Below are 20,258 nucleotides of genomic sequence, written 5' to 3'. Positions count from 1 at the left end.
TGTCTTAGGGTAGATAGAGGAGGGCCCTTAGAGGGGCTATTGTTGGAGTATTGTTGACGCACTCTATGGCCTTCATTGGTTTAAAGGGATTTAATTGTTGTTATTGCAAAATATGCTAAACAGTAGTCATCTGGAAGCCCCTGTCCACATTGTTTTCATGGGGCTTGAAACAACTGATAGCTTGATTGATAGATGGCTAGCTTAAAATCACCTAGCACCAACACACAACTGCATGTGTACAGGTGTATGTTTTAAAGCCACCGTTGGATTAATACAGGAAAAGAAAAACAAAACTCACTTTAATGTTACTGAACATTTTATTAAAAGAGAATAAAGCTTTGAAATACTGGAGATTATACTTAAGAAAACCAGCCACCTTTGGAAAAGACTAACCTAAGAAAAGAGATACAAACCACTTAACGGTGGCATTCCCGTGTTGCCTCCCAGACCACCCTCTGCCCTCCCTCCTCCCTTTGCCCACTATTTACCACTCTCCTTATGCGTGTGGATCCATCCTGTACCTCCCAGCCCTCCTCCTCGATTTGATCCGATCTCTGCTCTTCTTTTTTTTTATTACAAAAATTTGAAAAATAATCAATCATCACTGTGCCATCAGTAATCCTGTCTGTCTTCTGTCCCACACAAAATTGGGAAAAAAAATATTTGGATAATTCGAAAGCCAATTTGAATATCTTGCTAGAACGTTTTTTTTTTTCCGGTTTCACGGGGGTTATGTGGACAGGGCCGGGGGTCGTGCTCCATGTCTCCATCCTGAAGCCTAATCCTAAATCCTGATCTGATCCTGAATCCTGATCCGGCTCCGGTATGGGGAGACAATGAGCCCAGTCCAAACCTTCAGAATACCAGCAAACCAAAGAGAAGGAGGCGAGTTAGAATCACACCTTCAGAAAGTACGCCAAGAAATTTATATTAATGCAGCTACCAAAGTAAGGGACATCATCTATAGTTAAAAGATGAGAAAAAGCAAGCTTTGGGTCTCCAAATACGGCATAGAGAACTTGAAACATTTAATAGCGTCACTCTATTATAAAGTGTAAAAAAAAAAAAAAAAAAAAGGAGAGAAAAAAACGCCTTATAATGCAGATTTCACAGTTAACAAGGCACAGCCATCATACCATTGGTGCCATATTTGACTCCTCCTCCTCCTGTTTATCCTAATTTGAACTGTTTCCTCTGTTCCCATCCTATCTTGTTCCTCTGAACTCTACAGAGAGACACACAAGAAGGTCAAAGGACAGTAGTATATGTTTAAAAGAAGTAAAACTATTTGCAAATGAAACGAAAAATATAAAGCAGTCAACTGGGACATTCAGGAGAAGTACAGAGACGAGAGAAAGGTGGATAGCAGAAACAGAAGGTTTGTGAGAAGAGGAAAAGGGAAAGATGGACTTGTAGACAAACCACATTCATCTGGTCTGCAGATATCGGAAAAAATAAAAAAAATAAAACTGCAACAGAAAGTAGGTGGAAAGGGAACACATGACCTGACAGTGTACACAGGTGACACGTGGATGATCCTTGGTGAGTATACAGGATTTGTTAAGTGAACATTTTCTCTCCGGCTCTGAGGTACATCAACGCTTTAGTTTAGTAAATTTAGGTGCGAGAGCGGGAGCGGGAGCGCCGGGGAGAGTAACGCGGAGAGCCTCTGCCGCGGCGTGGAGAGTAGCTGCGAGAACCGCTCTTGCTTCTGCTTCGGCTTCGACTGCGGCTGCGAGAGCGAGAGCGACCGTAGCTGGGGCTGCGAGGGCCGTCCGTCTTCACACGAATGTAGGCCGTCTCTCCCTGGACACAAACATGCATACACATGACTAACCCTTCATTACCGTATTAAAACTGCTGTGCGACACTGATGCAGACACCTGAAGAAGTCCACTTCTAGAGTTTCGTGTGACACATCAGACACTATAAAACAACTAGCATGTAGGATTTAGGGGTATCCATTAACAAAACTGTAATTTACACAAACACCTGCTTTGGAGTGAGAGGTCTCCCTATATGCACGACTGCTCTGTTCCAGGTAATGAACAACAAAGTATGCATGCTGAAAATTTTAAATGTAAAAGGCTTTACATCAGACTTCACTTACTGCCTAGTAATATTCAGTCACTCCTTGTTTTCTTCATTTTAGCCTAACCATCCTTTACGTACCTCATGAGAACGAAACTTGGTGTTATCCAGTTTACGGACAGCGTAGGTCATGTCTTCTTTGCGTACAAACTCCACCACTCCGGTGCCGTCACGGAACACGTCCGCATAACATACATCACCTGCCTCTCGCATGTGATCCTTCAGGTCCTGCCAGCTGCCACTGGGTGGAAGACCTGAGGAGGAAAAACAAATAAAAGGTGGCATTAGATTCAAACATTCAAATATAGACTTATAAAATCTGCAAAGAGAAACAAGGTACCTACCTGACACAACAACCCTGTTTTCTGAGCGCCGTGAAGGGGGACCGTACCTTCCCCTTGGGGGTCCCATCCCTCCACCACCTCCTCCACCTCCACCACCTCCGCCGCCGCCGCCGCCGCCTCCTCCTCCTCCTCCTCCTCCCCTTCCACTTCTAGGAAACTCAACACGCAGCCGGTAGCCGTCGTAGTCATAACCGTCGCGTCCATAAACAGCATCCTCCGCATCCCTGTGAAATTCAAGAGGTAATAATCAAAAACTAGTCAATGAATCCAAGTATCAGTTCAGCAGATTAGTTTGATTTGGCCTCAAATGACTGAATCTGTGAGTAACATGCATGTTATTATTTTAAGTTTATTTAAAATAATATACAAATCTTGTCCTGGTCAGCATAAATTTGGGGTCCATTACTATTTTAATTGTAGTATGAAGGAAAAAATCAAGTCTCTCATCAAAAACCTTTTGGGGAAAGAGTCAAGAAATGTTGCCATGTATCATCTTTATTAAATAAAGCCAGTAAAATAAACAAAAAAGGTTGCTTGTAATGTATAATGGCAGAGAAACTGTGCGAAAAAAGCTGAGTAAAAAAAAAAAAAAAAGTTAACATTATGCATGGCGTGCACAACAATATCAGTTTAACAGAATCTAAGACAATAGAAAATTTGCACATTTGAGAAGCTGGGATGAGAAAATGTTGGACATTTTAATAAATAATCAAAATTTAAGACAATAAAGTTTTCAACTGTGATTTACTTGCAGTGGGTTTATTTCCCACCAAAACACCACCACTCACTCGCCAGGTAAAATATTTACAATGAATGCATTTTATTATCGGTCTCCTGCACTAAATCTTAGCTTTATGAATGTTATGGTATTCAGCGTTTGTTTAAAAAAATAAAATAAAAAAAACACATAAAAAGCGTGGTTTCGTTTTGGAGGCTGTTTGTAGTACTACTGAATTGTATTCTATTGTACCAACACGTGTTTCTATTGTTTTTAAGTTACGTCACATTAGAATGCATTTGTTTTCACTAGAGCAGCTAATGTTTTGACAAGTTAGTGTGCATCGGATATTAATTTAATTGGGCGCACCCCAGCTAATGTGGTCTACTCTACAACAGGCCTCGACAACAGCGGAATCTCTCAGTAAAGCACAATATACTGCACCATGCACCGAGTGCTACACCCACAAAATTAAAGATTAGGTTTAAATAAATAAAATAAACAAATACTTCCGGGTATAATTAATAAACTATAAATAAACCGATTGCAGGCGCCAATTTATACAGCTCTGTGAAGTGAAAGCATGTTTGTGTGTAGCTAGCTAGCTAGCTAACACAGGAGGTAGCGCTAGGACGTGCGTGGCGAGGCACTGCAGCTCACCTCGGGTCCTCGAACTGCACGAAGGCGAACGGCGGTCCTCCTCTTCGGTTCTTCAGATCAATGTCACGAATTGACCCGTATTTGTAAAATAAGTCTTCGACGTCTTTTGAACGGATATCTGGCGGCAGATTGCCCACATATATGCGACAGTCGTTGCTTCCCGCTGGTCCTCGAACAATACCTCCGCCGGACATGATGGCGCAAAGCTAGCTAACGTTAGCGGTGATGGGGAATTAGCAAGCTAGTTAGCAGGTCTCCTCCTGCAAGAAAAAAATGTGTAAAATTGCGCTCAGGTAGCAAAGAGAATATAAGAACTGAACGTTATTTAATACGTTGCAGCTACAGCTCAACGTGAAGCTGAAACCCTTCGAGGTAGGCGCCAAATCAGAAAAATAAGCAGCAGCTAAAAGTTGTGAGCGGCAACCGCAATTAACAACCCATTCTTCTTCGGTGGTGCCGATAAATTACAACTATATTTAAAGGGTAACATACCGCCACCTACTGGAGCGTGGAGCTCCACCCTACTGCAACTGCACTGCCTGCGGCTGAAAAAACAATCTCACACAAATAAACATGAGGAAGTATTATAATTGTGTCATGTAGATGTATCTCCTGTATACAAATCCATTAAAAATAAAACCTAATCAGTATTTAGTTTAGTCTTGTGATTAAGCTGAGCCAAGCAATGCCGATAAAAACAGCAGGCTGCCTCGAAATGTGTTAAAAAGGCAGTTGAGTTAATCCTGGTGACATTATTTTATCTGCCTATTATTTACAAAAAAAAAACGAGTTGTGCATTTGGTTTTTATTTCTTTATAACTTAAAAGAGTTCAAATATAAAACCTGTACAAATTAACAACAATTCAAGCTTTCAGTACAGTGTTTGACAGTCACCAGCAGCCGCTCATTAAAATCTTAAAACAGACATGAATCCTCATAAAAAAAAAAATTATACATGACTTATACTGTTACAAATGAACTTTTCTCCATGCCTGCTTTTGATCTTGAATGTAAAACAACACTAAAAAACAGTTGTCTCATGTTTATTACTGTTTTTCAGTCCTTTTTGGCTTGCTTTTCTCTGCGCTTCTGTCTTGCCTCGGACACTATTTTGAGCAGTGACAGCAGAATAGGCACACACATTGGCAGGAAGAGTGGTATGTAGATAGCGAACTTCTGGTCGTCAGGAAAGTAAAGGAGGTGGAGGAGTGAAGGGTCAAAGAAGGCTTTCTCTGATGCCAAGATGGCCTCTTTACTGTACTGCAGAGCAAAGCCGAGATTCCCGGCCTCCAGCTCAGCCACGGCCAGCTGCAGAGATGAGACAGCACTGGACACCTGAGAGACAACAGAGGCAAAAAGAATCACAGGTTAGATAAAACGTATTTAGACTCAATTAAAATGCACAATAATGGTTAGATTTAATGAGCCTGATAGAAGGTTCACGTTGGCACATCTCTTTATCAACAAAACAGTTGTTTCTCATGTCTTTTTCAGTTGACCTGGAAGCTGCAATTGCATTTTTAGAAGCAGTTATGTCGCATTATAAAATATTTTTTTATACTAAAGCAATAAAACTTTTCCTTCAATTAAAAATAAGGAACATAAACATCACTCTCTCATGCATGTGCACGGTTAGGTAAGACTGAAGCAAATGCAGGTCCATATGCATTTTACCTGCTCTGCAATGTTGTCATTGATAACAATGTTGCCTATCTGGTCTAGCAACTGGGCCAGAGAGGTGATGGTGGTGGTTGCAGTTGCAATATTTTCTACGCTACGACTCCACATGAGGCGGTCCAGCTCCCAGTCGGCCAGTCCTGTACTGCCACACTGCGCCACGAGGAAGCCAGCGGGAGGGGCTGAAGATTGCACACCCAGCAACAGTCTGAAAAGAAATGTTAACGTAAAGTTACCCAGCGTCTACTCAAAACAAAACAGCCGTCAGTCAGTAGGCTAACGCTTACCGAAGCTGTGCGAGGAAGACGCCCATGACTTTTGCCATGTTTATGTTGACGTCGACAGGAAACTCGGGCTCTGACCCATAGAAACCATTAACATTATAAACCTAAAGGGACAAGAACAATTTTTTTTTATGGATACAGTACACAACAAAACAAAATAAGAGTGTAAAATTGCAGTGTAGGTATTATTAAAATCTAACATATTGACTTGTATTAAGTTATAACAATTGTATTTAGATTATTATCACCTGTGTAGATTATCTTACCATAATTCCACCCCACCGTGGAGAGTGAAATGCATTAGAAGGCACTTCCTGTTTCTTATGGTCATGGATGTAAAGGGGTGAGTGGTGGGAATCCGGGACGTAAAGAAGGAAATTCAACACTGGGTTGGAGGACGCAGCATTAGAGCCTGATATGCAAAAAAAACCCAACACACAGCTCAATGTAAATACACCAGAACAAACTAAATCACGTTCCTTATTTTGGCAAACACTGGAAAAACTCTTTCACCAAGTCTAGCCTCCACCGGGTTGATGACATGTGCAAGGCTGTCAGCGTTGAGTGTGTAGGCACCGCGGCTGCTGTCAAATCGTGGGTTCACACCGAGCATGGCGTAGTACAAAGTCTGCGAAAGGAACGTGTACGTTAACAAACAGCAGCTGAGGATGTTTTCGTGGTGATGAACAAACATGCGCACTCTGTACCTGAGAGTCGATGCTAAAGTTGGCCACAGGGGACAGTTTTGTAAGCAACGGTTGAATATAGGTCTGAACGGCACCTTCTATGTCCCAGTGCAGCCGGTGTGACTTTGGATCCGGGTTCAACAGACTGAATGTTATCTCATAGCCTAAAGGAAGGATGAGAATGAGCACATGCAAACTGAACCAGAAAATAATCTCTTCTACTTCATGGCTGTAACAAAGACCAACCTGGGCTGGATTTGAAGGCTCTCATGCTGTCAGCGATGCTCTCTTTGTTGCCAGGAGTGAAACGGACTCTGTCACTGAGGGCAGCGGTGATATCTCTGTGGCTAAAAGACATCACCTGCAGCACCTGCTTGAGCCGAGGCTCCAGGTGAGCCAGCAATTGCTCGAGAGTCTTGCCCACTCTCATCGGTGCACCAATGCGCAGCAGGGCTGTCCGTCGCTGACCAATATACACGTTTACATCCTTAAAGGCAAGAAAGTTCAGGTCAGAAAGCTACTGAGTAATCTATTAACTGTTCACAGTTACGCAAAGTATAACAGTATGCACGCTAATGAAAAACTACAGAAACAATGAACAAAAAAATTAAAAATAGGACAAATTATAACCTCAGGCAGCAGTGAAGACGACTCTGGGATCACATATACAACCAGGGAACCACATGGACTCTCACTGAGTGTGTGCAGAGACAGATCTGCTTCTACAGAAGAGGAGGAGGAAGCGAAATGACTACATGTTGTTTCACTGAGATAATAAAATGTCAGCATCTAAAGTGATGAAAGCCAAAGTCTGACAGGCAGCTCACCTGCAGCGGTGGGCTTGTTCAGAGCATCCTCCTCCATGACTGTAGCAGTGCGGTACCTCGTCTCGTACCTGTACCTCAAAGATGTGTTCTCTGAAAACAAACCACATTCAAAAATGACATCCCGGGCTTTTTATTTTGTCACCAAAGGATCATAAACAGCACTAATAAATAAATCACCATCTACTGCGTGCTCCTCATCCTGCGTCTGTGTCAGTGGCATCTTCTTCTGCTGTTCCGGTGTCACCGTGCCACGTGCAAACACGACCTCTACATCAGCACTCAACTGCAGCTGAAAACAAATGAATTAAAGAGAGAGGGGGTTCATTTAAAAAAGGATGCACTGACTAACCACAAGATGGGAGACATGGAGTCACAAACTAACCTGGAGGTCAGCCAATTCTTGTATCTGACTGACAGGCAACCAGGCCCGGTACGTTTCTGTCGTCCGCCACCATAGTGGGACTCCCACAAGGATGACCACCGCTGCTATGGACAGAGCTGCAAGCTTACCTCGCCTACGCTCTGAGAGACACATGGAGAGAGACAGAGAGAAAGTGATTAAGCTGAAAAGCAAGGAACTACACCCATCACTGTTTCCCTGTGTCAAAAATGGAAACATAGTTTACGTAGGGTCATAAATGGCAAAGATAAGCAGCAAATGTTTTGTGATTTGCATCAAAACTTACAAAGAATATCAACTTTATTTTTGTTTATTAACATACGGTACCAACATCACACCAATTAGATGTTTTACTTTAACATATGAACGTGTCAGCTGTCTTAAAAAATGTGATACCTCATTGGGCCCCACTGATTGCAGCAAGTAATCTGTTTATTTCATAACAAAAGTGTGCTTGATGCTGCATTTACAACACTACATGGCTGCTAGGCCTGCTTTAGTTTTAAAGCTAGATACTTTAAAAAAAAAAACGGTTTGTGGAATTTAGGAACTGTCATTTTGAATATAAAGAAAACAATGAGGCAAAAATTGCAGGTGCAGCGTCTTCAAGGAAACACCACTGCAACTGCTGCTAGCTAGCTGTTAGCTGTTAGCTGTTAGCTTCAGAGTATGGAGAGAAGAAAGCCGTTTCGTGCTAAGGTCACCCGTTACACCTGTTGTAGGTGTTAAATGTACATTATATATATTATACTACACCAATATATGTGCTGCCCTTAAAACGAGGGAAATAACTGAAGCAGTATTCAGTTATGAATCAACTCACCCACTTCCGTGGTAGCCATTTCTGTCAGAGGTAAAAGGGTGCGCTCGTTCGTTCGTACAACACGCCCCGTCACAGGTCACATGACTGATGTTAAAAAGAAATCAAATCCGGTGATGTGTGGGTATTAAAACGCTGTCGTGATTCAGCAAATTAGCTACAAGGTCATGAAATGGAAGGAATTTGTTGATAGAGAAATCTATAAGGCTACAAGTCTGTTTGATATAAATGGGGGGAGTCTTTTTACGCAGTATGTGGTCGGTGCTGTCGGTTGGGAGTGCCCCGGTGACAATATTAAACGCACAAATACAGCGTGCACATTTATCTCTAATGGGTTCAGTCATAAACCGATCAATTCCTGTTATTGTTGCATATTTTGTAGATATTTCACGCACAAAAAGTAACAAACAACACCCACAAAATATCACCTCACCTACTGCCTACTGTTCAGACAATTACGCACTACACTGAGTAGTAGTTTATCCACTAAATAATATGAGAAGCATCTTATAAAATGCAATTCAGCACACTAGCGCTATTATCAGAGTAGGAATTTAGATTTCTCATAATAAGAAAAACATAGATGTGACTGTGCAAACTTGAACATCTGTAACGGTTATTAAAATGAATCATAAGCTACAGGTCAAGTTGTCCGGTGCAACCTCAATCGGACCTGTCAACACAGAGCAATTTTTTCTGGAGCACCCAGCCAGGAGTTAAGGGCATTGCTCAAGGACACATCAATAGCAGTAATGAGGAAGGACGCAATGACTTTTTCTCTCTTTTTTTTCTTTTTTTCTTACCCTTTGCCTGCTTTTGTCCTGCTGGTGCCATGGTCAAACTGATGACGCTCCAACTTTTAGGTCACCTCTGCAATACTTTGGTTACTTGTTACTGCTGGAGGCTGTGTATAAATTTGACTGTTACATTTTGATTGCACGGGTTGCATTGAACAAATACAAATCAGACACTCTGGGCGGCACTGTGGTGAGGTGGTTAGCACTGATGCCTCACAGCGAGAAGTTAACCGGTTCAAATCCATGGGCCGGCTGGGCCTTTCTGTGTGGAGTTTGCATGTTCTCCCTGTGTCTTCGTGGGTTCTCTCCAGGTACTCCAGCTTCCTCCCACCATCCAAAGACATGCTGGTTAGGTTCATTGGTGATTCTAAATTGGCCGTAGGTGTGAGTGTGAATGGTTGCCTGTCTCTGTGTTAGCCCTGCGATGGACTGGCGACCTGTCCAGGGTGTACCCCCACCTCTTGCCCGATGACAGCTGGGATAGGCTCCAACAGACCCTCGCGACCCTTAACAGGATTAAGAGGGTATAGAATTTGAATGAATGAAATCAGACGCTCTACGTCACACATTTGAAGTCCTAATAAACACAATCTGGGGAAACCTGGAGTCGGTGCAAGTGTTGAAATATAGCTTAAAACTATTTTATCTACTGGTTTATGTACACTTCGAATTTGCTATACCACACGAGGACCCAGCTCTTGCACTATTTGGAGAAATGTCCTCTGATCTGATGAAACAACAACCTAATTGTTTGGTCATAATGACTATCGTTATGCCTGGAGGATAAAGAGGGAAGCTTGCAAACCAAAGAATGCCATGACAACCTTAAAGCATGGGGGTGGCAGCATTATGTTGCAAGGATGCTTTGCTGCGAGAGGGACCGGTAAAAAATAGATGACAATATCTACTCTTGTTATTCTGACATTTCACATTCTTAATATAATGTAGTGATCCCATGTTAATTTCTATCCTTTTGATGGAACCACATTATAGAAACAATCCTGCCTGTCCTCCATATCTACTGTATGTACATTAATACTGACCATAAACCGTACTTTAAATGTAAAAAAAGTATTCATTAGACAAAATATTATTGGATGATATGCCATATTGTCATGTATGCAAAACCTTAAAAATTATAAAGTTTTGTCAGAAAAATGGAAACTTTCAACATCTGACTCTATCTATAGTTGGGCTTTCATCACTGTATTATATAGTCATGTACATCTGCACATCTGTGTACGAACAAAGCACAACATAGCCATAACAAAACACAAAGAGATCTCTGATTGTTTTTTTTTTAAGTTTATTTTTCTCCACTATTTGACACACCGAGTGCTTCGAGAACAATATTAACATCACAAACATCACAGAGTCCCAACAGAGCAGTGACTGTTTCCCCGCTGCTAACCCCACGCGTTGGTCCGTTTTATGTGTAGGTCGACAGAAACTCAGCTCATTTTTCCGTGGGGCACGCAGGGGGAATCAGGAGGGCGTGGGGGGTGACACACAAGCATCACACAATATTGACACCTTCACACAAATGAACACATTATTTACCGTATGTAGTTCAAAGCTAATGTTATACCGAGAACAGACACACAAGATGTTTAGTTCATAATAATGGAGATAAGAAGCAATAGAACAGAAAGATTAGTAGGAATAATTCGGAGGAATCCGGGTGTGTAGTGGTTTGTTGCACTACAGTGTGTCTACTGACCTCTGCCGGAGCTTCAGCTGTCTGAAAGTACAACGAGCACTCCACACTTTTACACAAAATGTCTTCTCAGTTCAACATTATCACTCTGTTGGTCATTTTGCTTTTCATTAATGGATGTACCGATGCCACTAATAATCAGCTGGTCCCACTGTCGGCGCAGATGTTAGTACAGCGTTTTAACATTGTGTTCTGACAGAAGCGAAACACCGACACACACATGCTGATCTGGCCTGCGAGCGAGCGGTTCGAGATTTGTCATGTGGGGGGGAGAAAGGAAGAAAGCACCTGATGTGGAGACATAATAAGAGGCATGAAATGAATACTGACTGATTATCTTGAGCTACCGTTAACGTTTTGCTTACTTCCAATCTCTGAGCCTAACAACAGCTAGACATGGAATAAAAACAATTATCCAATTCAGTCATTATTGTCTTAAAACAGTTTTGATTGATCAAATCGTAAATAAAAACCCAAGCCTGTTCCCTTTAGTATTGTGGTTTCACATTATGTTTTTAAATACATATATCTAATAATTTTAATATAACTCTGATAACTCTAAAGTACAGCAGACAGCGCAGGCCTGTGACTGATGGAGGAGTGAGGGGGGATAGCAGAGCAGATACAGTATAAGACTATGACTAGGCCACAGTTGTGTGTGGTCGTCTCATGTTTAGTAGGCGTGATTAGCCACGTAGAGGGACTTCCCTGCGGAGCCACCAGTTCCAGCAGACTCGTACTTGCCGAGCGCAGCCAGCCCATTGGCCTGTAGAAGACAGAAGAAATAAGAAAAATAAGTGTTATGAATACCACAGCACAAAGGAGAAAGCTGCCTTTTTTTTTTTCTCGGCTAGAGGTGTCAAATGTCCCTCTTTGTTTTGTCTGACCTGAGCACGCTTGATGAACTCCTCGGTGGCGGCCTTCTCGTTGTTCAGCTCTCCTTTCCATGCGGCGAGAGCGGAGGCCTGCAGGGCGCGGCCGTAGGAGAAGGTCAGGGCCCAGGGCCTGGCCAGCTGGCAGTTGTTCATGGCGTTGAGGTTCACGCTGGCCTCTTCTTCGGACTGGCCACCAGACAGGAATGTAACTCCTGACAGGAAATACACAAATTACCAACCAGCACAAACCTGATTTCACACAAGTCTTTATGTTCTAATACTGGACGATGGGACAAGCACTACATTACAATACATTTATCTTTTATATTCTTTTTTATTTTTCAAATTTAAAGAAAATACTGTATTATTTTCGCATTAGTCAAATATTAATTCAGCTGGTTTTGATTCCCATAAATTAATTCCAACTGAATGCTACATGTTAAACTAAAGTAACCTTGAGTTTTATGGTGAGAAAACATCTCATATTTTAAATGAATGATGAATTTACTTAAGTTTGATATTGTGATACACATTTTAACTTACAATAGACTTGTAAAATAAATCCCATGTACATTATAATATAAGAATATATTATTGATGCTACAGCTTCAGATAAATTACTATTATATTTATGTGTCTGACCTGTTACTGCAGGGGGCACGGTGCGGCGCAGAGCAGTGACAGTAGCCATGGCGATTTCCTCGCCGCTGTACTTGGTGGGGCAGGAGTGTCCGGCTGTGACCATGTTGGGTTTCAGCAGTGTTCCCTCCAGGTACACATGGTGGTCTGACAGAGCCTTGTACACAGCGGCTAGGACCTAGCAGCGCAAAACAGAGGCATGTAAGTGAGTCGAAAGAGCATGTTGAGCATTGTTACTAACAGGTAACATATCATTCCTTATTACCTTCTCAGTCACATACTGGCAGCGCTTCAGGTCGTGTTCTCCATCAGGAAGAATCTCAGGCTCCACAATTGGAACGATGCCGTTCTAAGAGACAAAGTACAAATATAACACTCTGAGTCTTCTTGTAGCTGTACCACATGATGCCCAGCAGTGGAAGAAGTAAGTAAAGAAACCAACCTGCTGGCAGATGCTAGCATACCGTGCCAGTACATTAGCATTCTCCATGATGGCCAGCTCAGACGGCGTGGTGTCGCTGATCTTCAGCACAGAGCGCCACTTGGCAAAGTCTGCACCGTCCTTCTTGTACTGGGCGCAGCGCTCAGACAGCCCATCCAGACCTACGCTCCAACACATCACCGTCCATCAGAAATACAGCAGGGCTTTATTTTAATTTATGAGAGGTTTTGTGTGTTCCTCTTGCTTCCTACCTTGGGTGGTGGTCTCTCCGTTTGTTCCAGCGAGGGGCACAACACCTTTGTCTACCTGTACAAGGAGAAAAAACAGCATTCCTGACATGAAATCCCTTTTACTGAAGTTGATATTTCTGAACACGAGACCTCAAAGCTCTTTGGCCCAGTTTGTCCTCACAACCTGATCAGCTGTTATGGGTTGGTCTGTGTATGTCTAAACATGCTGACAGGGAAGCTGTGGTTTCATACACAGACTAAGAGTCTTCCTAGTTTGACCTGCTAAACCAATCGTGAGTGTTTTTTGCGTGCAAAACGGAAATTCTTGGCTGCAGTATAATATCAACACTGGAGCTGTGGGGGCATGCAGAGACAAACCCAAAAAAGGCTGAGGTTTCTAGACTAAGCCAGGACTGAGCAAGACAACTCATGTAAACAAATGCCAGTAGTTGCAAGAGATAAAACACAAGTATTGTGTGTCAGTCAGAAAGCGACTGTCTGCAGCAGTCAGCCGTGCGTACCTTGATGCCAACAACAATGCCGCGGTCTTTGATGAGCTTGGCGAAGGGGGTGCCATCGTCTGTGTTCTGGTAGAGGGTTTCATGGAAGAAGATGACCCCTCCGATACAGCTGTCGATGCGCTGGTCGGCCGTGAAGAGCAGCTGGCGGTAGCGGCGCCTGTTCTCCTCTGTGTTCTCAACCCCGATGGGGTTCAAACGTTTCGCCATGCTCCCTGAAGACCACAATTAGATTCATTTTTACGTTTAAAGTTTTTAAATTTCCTTTTTTATATTGAAGTCTATATCATTGGATATATATAAAACAAGACACCAGAAGACATCGTGGTAATTTTTCACAGTATTCATGCATTACTTAACCAGCACCATTTCAAGGACAGCAGGGTGTTTGTGCCCATCGTGCAACACTGTGAAATGCATTACAAATAATGCATTCATCCAGCCACTTTAAGTGATAATCGTCTCCGAGAGGACATCTCATTTGTCACACTTTCAGTAAACTATGACATTTCCTGGAGCACTATCTACATTCTCATCTTACTCTGTCGTTTGTCTATTGTGCTTCCTCTAAACTGCTCACCCTCTGAGCAGACCAGTCTGGCTGTACAAAATTTGATGTGCAATTATTTGTAGTTTAAAATCCAACGATCCCTATGTATTTAATATAAATAAAAAATATATAAAAACTATGTATTAGCTCTAAACAGCCTCACTTGTGATGTTATGTGTTGGTGTAACACCGATGTTTGCCTTCAGGGTTAATAAAGTCAAGTCGACACACATACCGGTGGATTCATCGGCTGCGAGGATGCCTTTTCCTGGAGCGACTATCCTAAGAGCGATGTCCTGCAGCTCCTTCTTCTGCTCAGGAGTCAGTGCGGGATACTGGTGAGTCATGGCGGCTGAAAGAAAGAGAGAGAAAGAGGAATTCTTTCAGTGTGTGTGTGTCGAATTTGGACGACTGCCCAGAACTGGCCGCAATTAATATCCTTCCATTTCCTACAACACGGCTACCTTGCTTTAGGCACAAAGCTCTTCTCAAGAGAGGGCAGGAGGATGAATGAAAGCAATAAAACTCCGACAAGATGGCACCTAGCTTCACACTGAGGAAACGTGTGCGACGTGATAAAACCAGAGACTGTGAGCATGCGACTCAACTTCCTGCTTCCTGGAAGAAATGAGCAGATAGCCGAGCGTGACTGTTTGTGGGATTGTCGTCTAAAACCAAATGAAGCTTTCTCGCTGACTGTCCCGCCACGTGGGGTTTGTACATGACTGTTGAAACTCAAAGGAAAAGTGCTGTCTGGTCTGAATCATATAAAAACCTTTTTGGTGGCGGCAGCCGTGCAGTCGCGACGTGCAAACATGCACACACAGGCTTCAAACCAGATTATTTCGTTCCCCGTTCTCTTCCTCACTCTGCCGTAAGTAAGCAGTTACATAAGCCCTCCCCTCCCCATCTGAACCACAGAAGACAGAGAGGGGGCGTTACATAACTCTCCTATAGACTCTCCTGCCAGGCCTCATTATAGCTGCAAGACTGGATGCAGCACGGCTCGTTTCCCTCTCCTCAGCAACGCTCTCCTGTTTTCCTCTAATGTCATTATATGTCTCTTTGTGAATCACACGTATACACGTCTTTTATTTTCAGGCCTTGATTAATTCGTGACTTGTTTCCACGATTCTATCACCCCCGTCTAATTTAGTGCTCCTATTTGTTATATCTAATCGATAGATGCAAGATGAACACGTGCAGGATTTGTAAATGCCCGCTCTCGCACATCCATAAAACACATCACTCCCACTAATGCTGAGTGTGCCAGGGAACAGGATGTGACTTGTCCTTCTGGAAAACTGAACCGACTGCTGAGCCGCTCCCTGCGGACGGCGACGCTGATTATAGCTCTTTTAACAACATCACAAGTACACTGGTGTGTGCCCCAACAATGGATCTGCTATAGATGAATCAGTTCGATGAGTGGAAGCTACAGGGTTAGCCTACGGGGCTAGCTCCAGTCAGCTGAATGGAAGTGAATGTTGCACTAAATAGAAAAAGGAGCTGGGACCAGATTTGAATTTTAAATAATATTAAAACATATTAATAGGAAACTGTAGCACAGCTCAACAATAAACCACTGAAGTCCCCAGGGAGGTTGACCTGCTGTGGTAGGACACTGCCTGACATTCCCTGTATCCTCTGTTAATCCTCGGCTTAAAGCTATTCGCTAACAACCTTTAGAGCGCACACAGGCCTCTGAATGAAAACAGCGTGCGGTAACCATAAACACAAACGTCAAGCACGGCACGCTGCTGATACACAGATTTTACATGCAGGTAAAATTGAAGAAACCAGACCTGCGGGATATAATGTCTCCCCTGAGGTGAGTCAGTGAACCAGGAGTATAAACTGCACACAGATTTCTCCAGGGAATAAAAGGAGGTATTTACTCTTGATTAAGGCCAACCCAAGGGCACAGGCGTGCTCCACAGTTTGCCGGACAAAAATCATGCTCAGCAAACGCCTGCTATCTTTTGTGAAGCACCAGTGTGCTTCAACAATACACTTTCACTCACTTACTGCTCACTGTTTCCTGCCTGGTGAGAAAATATTGCAAAATAACGTGCAGTGTGAAATCTCTGCTTTATGCAATGATTAGCACACAACACAATGGAAAGTTACCAGCTTTGTGAACTGTCCAACACAAAATGGAGCTCAAGAAAACAATGAGGCATGGAAAGGTTTTGGATTACATTATTTATATTGCCTGATAGAAAGAGGGCCATGAAGGACAATGCCCTACAGCGTATAGTGCCTCTGACATATGATCAGAGCAGGTATAGCTGTTTTTTGAATCACTATTTTGCACCAATATTCATCGATGAAACAGAGTCAGTCCACCATTACAGATTTGACCTTGTCTCTGTCTTCACGGAGTAGCCATGACACTCTGCAACGAGGGCCTGGTTGTTGCATATGACGCCACATCTGTTTTCACAACAGCTGTTGCTGGAAGGACCAATCTAATGGATGCTATCTAACTTTTCTCACAGCAAACATGATATGTTAGATAGTCTCTTCGGTCTAGTTTCATGGGATTTAGTTCCTTCTTCTCCAAATCTACAGTTGCACACAAATCAAAGCAGGAAGTTCCTCTAATAAACTGCTCTCTGTGGTGACTGTCACAACATGTGTACTCAGTCTGGCCTAATACTGGATTTCCATTTTATGTTGGTATTATTGATTGTGAAAACGTTAGCGTTTAATATTTTAAATGCGACAGAAAACAACTCTGGAGTTTGTGAATGTCAGACATTAGCTCAGCTCATACAAAAGCTCAGCCACCAAGTTTGGGGGACATTGACATTGGTATTTTCTATTTTTGTGTCTCCAGCCTCAGGGGGATATAAGGAAACTAAAAACAACAAAACAACAAACTCAACAATTATCTTGTGCTGCAGGCCTTAGCACAACAGATGTGTCAAACTAAAATAAGACCCTCTAACACACTGAGCTTAATGTGTTAGCAGAAACCATTAACATAATGAAGATCCAATTAGGAGAACAAACAGGACTGTTTTTACTTTAATAAGATCAAGCAGTGGTGCTGCACCATGCAGCAAAAGCCACATATTAAATGAGTGAGGCAACGGTTTAACTCTTAATTCATCAGCTGTCCAGATAATAAGATGCCTCATCTAATTTCCCATAAGCCCGCTCATTAAATATTGAAATAGTGCTTGAGAAGATGTATTAAAAGAAACTATTATACACCCTATAATAATTGCAGCGGACTGATGTGTTATTTGTTGATTTACTGAACTCCACAGTAGTTGGCATAACCTGTAAATTAATAATTTAGCATTTCTGTGTAACAGTAGTAAGGTCTAATATAAGAAGCAACCTTCTGGGGTAAAAAAATAAATAAATGAAGCCGACATGGAGTCAAAACAACTGCAGTTCATCAAATGTCCACTTGAGGCTGACTCCAACAGTGAGTCAGTCCTCATAGATCTCCACTTTAAAACCTGGTACAAAAGCAGTTTGGGTCTTTATGCTATTTTCATTATTATTTCATATAGCTCATCAGTTTAAATTGTACTGAGGCTCAACGTTTTGCATATTCCTGACAACTGTCTGCCTAGGCATCATCCTCTTGTCTCAGTTTCACTCATACTCAACCTCTTTGGCCAAGCTATGTGGAGTCAGGCGCCGGAAAGATGTCGATGGTCGGTGTCGCCACACGGATCGAATACACTAACCAGTAGCTAACTAGAGCTGAGAATTTCTAGAAACATCTGATAGAGATGATTATGAAGTCGTCTCAATATTCCCCTCCATCGTGTCCGTCTGTGATTTTTCACTCCAGCCTGTTGCTCGTGGTCTGCCTCAACAAGAAGCAAACACCACTCCTGCACTGCGACATCAAGACGCAACAGCTGACTCCCTGTTGCGTCGCGCAGAACCACTTCAAACTTGAGACGACATGCAAGTCTTAGCACTGTATCTTAAATAATAGTGTAATTACCAATCTGTTACGCAAAACAAAATAGGATGACAACATCATTTGTCATTTGTTTGTTTGACACGTCTACATTCCTCATTAAAATGGACCAGCCAAGGGTACAGTTAAAGATCACAAATATATACAATTCAGTATCTACTTCTATAGCAGCTGCAGCTCTTCTCTTTCTGAAGCACTGCTGCAAGCACTGAACTACTATATTTGAAGCTTGCATACTATGTTGCCTAGCATTTATGAGGCTGCTGGCAGGTGGGGGTAAACTCAGACTGGGATTGCAGTTATAACATTTATTGATAGTTAATATTATAGGAATAATAAGCATGTAGGGAGAAGATGGGAGCGTTTGAAGAGAAGATACTGTTGCTGTATCATTATCGCCAACAGGAGATTAAGCTGCCATCTTATTTTCTGTGCATTTGCAAGCTGCATGAGCTTTTTACGGAGGTGAAATGGCTCTTGCGGGGCGGCAGCGCTAGTCAAAAGTTGTTACCAGACGGGCTGCTGGCCTTGCCACTGGTGCCCGTCCCTGTATTTGGGCTGCACGTATCTTCAGGCCTTGATCCAGCAGTGCTAGCAGGAGCACTGTTACCCATGCAGTGGGTGACGATGACACAGGAGCCTTTAGCGGATGTCAAGAGTCAAGGTCAAAGAATAGGTGGACAACTGTGAAAATGTGCATGTTACACCACAGCAACATTTCCATCTGAAACACAGTTTATAATCTCAATCTCTCTTAATTAAAATCTTCAATCAGGATGACGATATTAATATGTTTAAGGTTGCCATGGCAAAATGTCATCAAATTACAGTCTGCTGATGCAAGAAACATATTAAAAATTAATATTAACTGCACTGTAATTGATTGAAGGGTTTGTATTTGGTTTCTTGCTCAACAAGCAACAAGTGAAGAAGCAACTAGACGCCATACTGGTCTCCGTCAGTCTGTGATGGTCAGTTTTCCTAATGGACTCATCTAATTTAACCCATTCACTCTGGTCTGAAAGTGGCCATCATATTTTGTCAAAACCCAACCTGCCATGTTGAAATTGCACAATATTTTTAGTCTGATCAAAAATTAAAGAGATATCATACACAATCTTAGCAGATTAACAGAGGAAATTAATTAATCAGTGTCTTAAAATGACTTACAGTTGATTAATGCTCTGTCAGTCCATCAATAAGTTATTTTAGCTTCACAATGAGTAGTAAAATATGAGTCACAGTATGTGCAATGCTTACAAAATGACTGTACAAGCTCTTTTTCCCTACACACACACACACACACACTACACCGTGCCCTCATCCCGCCCCGCCTCCACTCACATCAGAGGTCTACGTGCCTCAGCTCAGATACACCCTGACAGGAAACGACATCACCATCCAGCTTCTTTCATCACGCACCACGCTGACCATCCGCTTTTATAAACCAAAATGTACCCTGATAAAACACATATAACAGCGCTGGGTGCGTCGGTGCAAACTTAAAGCCGACGCAACAGGCTCTTCTCGTCCTCCACTCCCATCATTGAAGGTCATCATTTATGCGCCCTTCCTGTTTCCACGAAGGGCTGAAATGCGCAACTTTGAAGAGACGTTTTTTTAAAAAAATGTGTAATGATTGTCTGTAAGTAATCCATCTTGTAAGAGACACAAGTACTGACGGCAGTTTTTATTTTTTTTTTTGCTAACTAGCTTGTAAGATGAAGTTAGCTTGTACACCATCATCACATCTACATAGTCATTATAATGATACCCGTCATTATGTGCGGGACAAATATCAAATGGAGAGTGTGTGAGGGTGTAATATTCATCAGGTGAGAGGTGTTTCTTACCTGCTGGAGGATGTCTGTGCGGACAGAGCTGAGCGGTTGAGCTGTGTGCGGAGGATGCGGTGCGGTCTCCTGTTTCACTGCTGCAGCGCAACGTGACCCTTTACAAAAGCCTCGAGCACGGGGGGCGGGGCGAACACCACTGCGTCATGTGATGAGGCGACGACGACGCTCCGTCGAT

At 42.6% G+C, this 20,258-nt stretch overlaps 3 protein-coding genes across 5 annotated transcripts; all 3 read right to left on the bottom strand.

Moving 5' to 3' along the window:
• Window positions 1-279: 279 nt before the first annotated feature.
• srsf1b (serine and arginine rich splicing factor 1b) lies at window positions 280-4,253 on the bottom strand. 2 transcript variants are annotated; one of them, XR_014699562.1, is made up of 5 exons: window positions 3,814-4,253; window positions 2,436-2,659; window positions 2,173-2,345; window positions 1,137-1,806; window positions 280-853 (listed from the first exon to the last, which is right to left on the bottom strand). XR_014699562.1 is itself a non-coding variant. In XM_084565385.1 (4 exons), exons 1-4 carry the CDS (start codon window positions 4,005-4,007, stop codon window positions 1,618-1,620), a joined length of 780 nt encoding a protein of 259 aa, XP_084421511.1. In that variant the 5' UTR covers window positions 4,008-4,253; the 3' UTR covers window positions 280-1,617. The 2 variants fall into 2 exon arrangements, 1 of the variants encoding a protein (XP_084421511.1); XM_084565385.1 differs by having other exon boundaries at window positions 280-1,806.
• A 144-nt stretch (window positions 4,254-4,397) lies between these two features.
• Window positions 4,398-8,529, bottom strand: pigs (phosphatidylinositol glycan anchor biosynthesis, class S; the record flags this gene model as incomplete). Its single annotated transcript, XM_084565384.1, has 12 exons — window positions 4,398-5,148; window positions 5,488-5,698; window positions 5,778-5,878; window positions 6,041-6,186; window positions 6,288-6,402; window positions 6,482-6,624; window positions 6,707-6,947; window positions 7,091-7,182; window positions 7,288-7,377; window positions 7,465-7,576; window positions 7,670-7,809; window positions 8,511-8,529. The coding sequence occupies 12 exons, from the start codon at window positions 8,527-8,529 to the stop codon at window positions 4,870-4,872; spliced, it is 1,689 nt and encodes a 562-aa protein (XP_084421510.1). The 3' UTR covers window positions 4,398-4,869.
• Window positions 8,530-10,587: 2,058 nt separating this feature from the next.
• aldocb (aldolase C, fructose-bisphosphate, b) lies at window positions 10,588-20,201 on the bottom strand. 2 transcript variants are annotated; one of them, XM_084564984.1, is made up of 9 exons: window positions 20,081-20,201; window positions 14,511-14,627; window positions 13,729-13,940; window positions 13,229-13,283; window positions 12,978-13,138; window positions 12,801-12,884; window positions 12,539-12,713; window positions 11,909-12,108; window positions 10,588-11,787 (listed from the first exon to the last, which is right to left on the bottom strand). In XM_084564984.1, exons 2-9 carry the CDS (start codon window positions 14,620-14,622, stop codon window positions 11,695-11,697), a joined length of 1,092 nt encoding a protein of 363 aa, XP_084421110.1. In that variant the 5' UTR covers window positions 14,623-14,627; window positions 20,081-20,201; the 3' UTR covers window positions 10,588-11,694. The 2 variants fall into 2 exon arrangements, with proteins under 2 accessions (XP_084421110.1, XP_084421111.1); XM_084564985.1 differs by lacking the exon at window positions 20,081-20,201 and adding an exon at window positions 14,740-15,109.
• Between the last annotated feature and the right edge of the window lie 57 nt (window positions 20,202-20,258).

This window comes from Chelon labrosus, assembly GCF_963514085.1.
Source record: "Chelon labrosus genome assembly, chromosome: 17".
NCBI classification, from domain to species: Eukaryota; Metazoa; Chordata; class Actinopteri; order Mugiliformes; family Mugilidae; genus Chelon; species Chelon labrosus.
Note: the sequence above shows the minus strand (reverse complement) of the source record. Positions and strands in the feature narration are given on the sequence as shown.

Bases quoted from the DNA above. Each gene is read 5' to 3' on its own strand.
- srsf1b (XM_084565385.1), bottom strand. From the start codon at position 4,007: ATGTCCGGCGGAGGTATTGTTCGAGGACCAGCGGGAAGCAACGACTGT. The intron at 2,346-2,435 runs GTAGGTACCTTG...TTTCCTCCTCAG, and splicing joins AAACAGGGTTGTTGTGTCAG to GTCTTCCACCCAGTGGCAGC. The intron at 1,807-2,172 runs GTACGTAAAGGA...GTTTGTGTCCAG, and splicing joins CCAAGTTTCGTTCTCATGAG to GGAGAGACGGCCTACATTCG.
- aldocb (XM_084564984.1), bottom strand. From the start codon at position 14,622: ATGACTCACCAGTATCCCGCACTGACTCCTGAGCAGAAGAAGGAGCTG. The intron at 13,139-13,228 runs GTAGGAAGCAAG...GTTGGAGCGTAG, and splicing joins CGGAGAGACCACCACCCAAG to GTCTGGATGGGCTGTCTGAG. The intron at 12,109-12,538 runs GTCAGACACATA...ATTTCCTGTCAG, and splicing joins CGTGCCCCCTGCAGTAACAG to GAGTTACATTCCTGTCTGGT.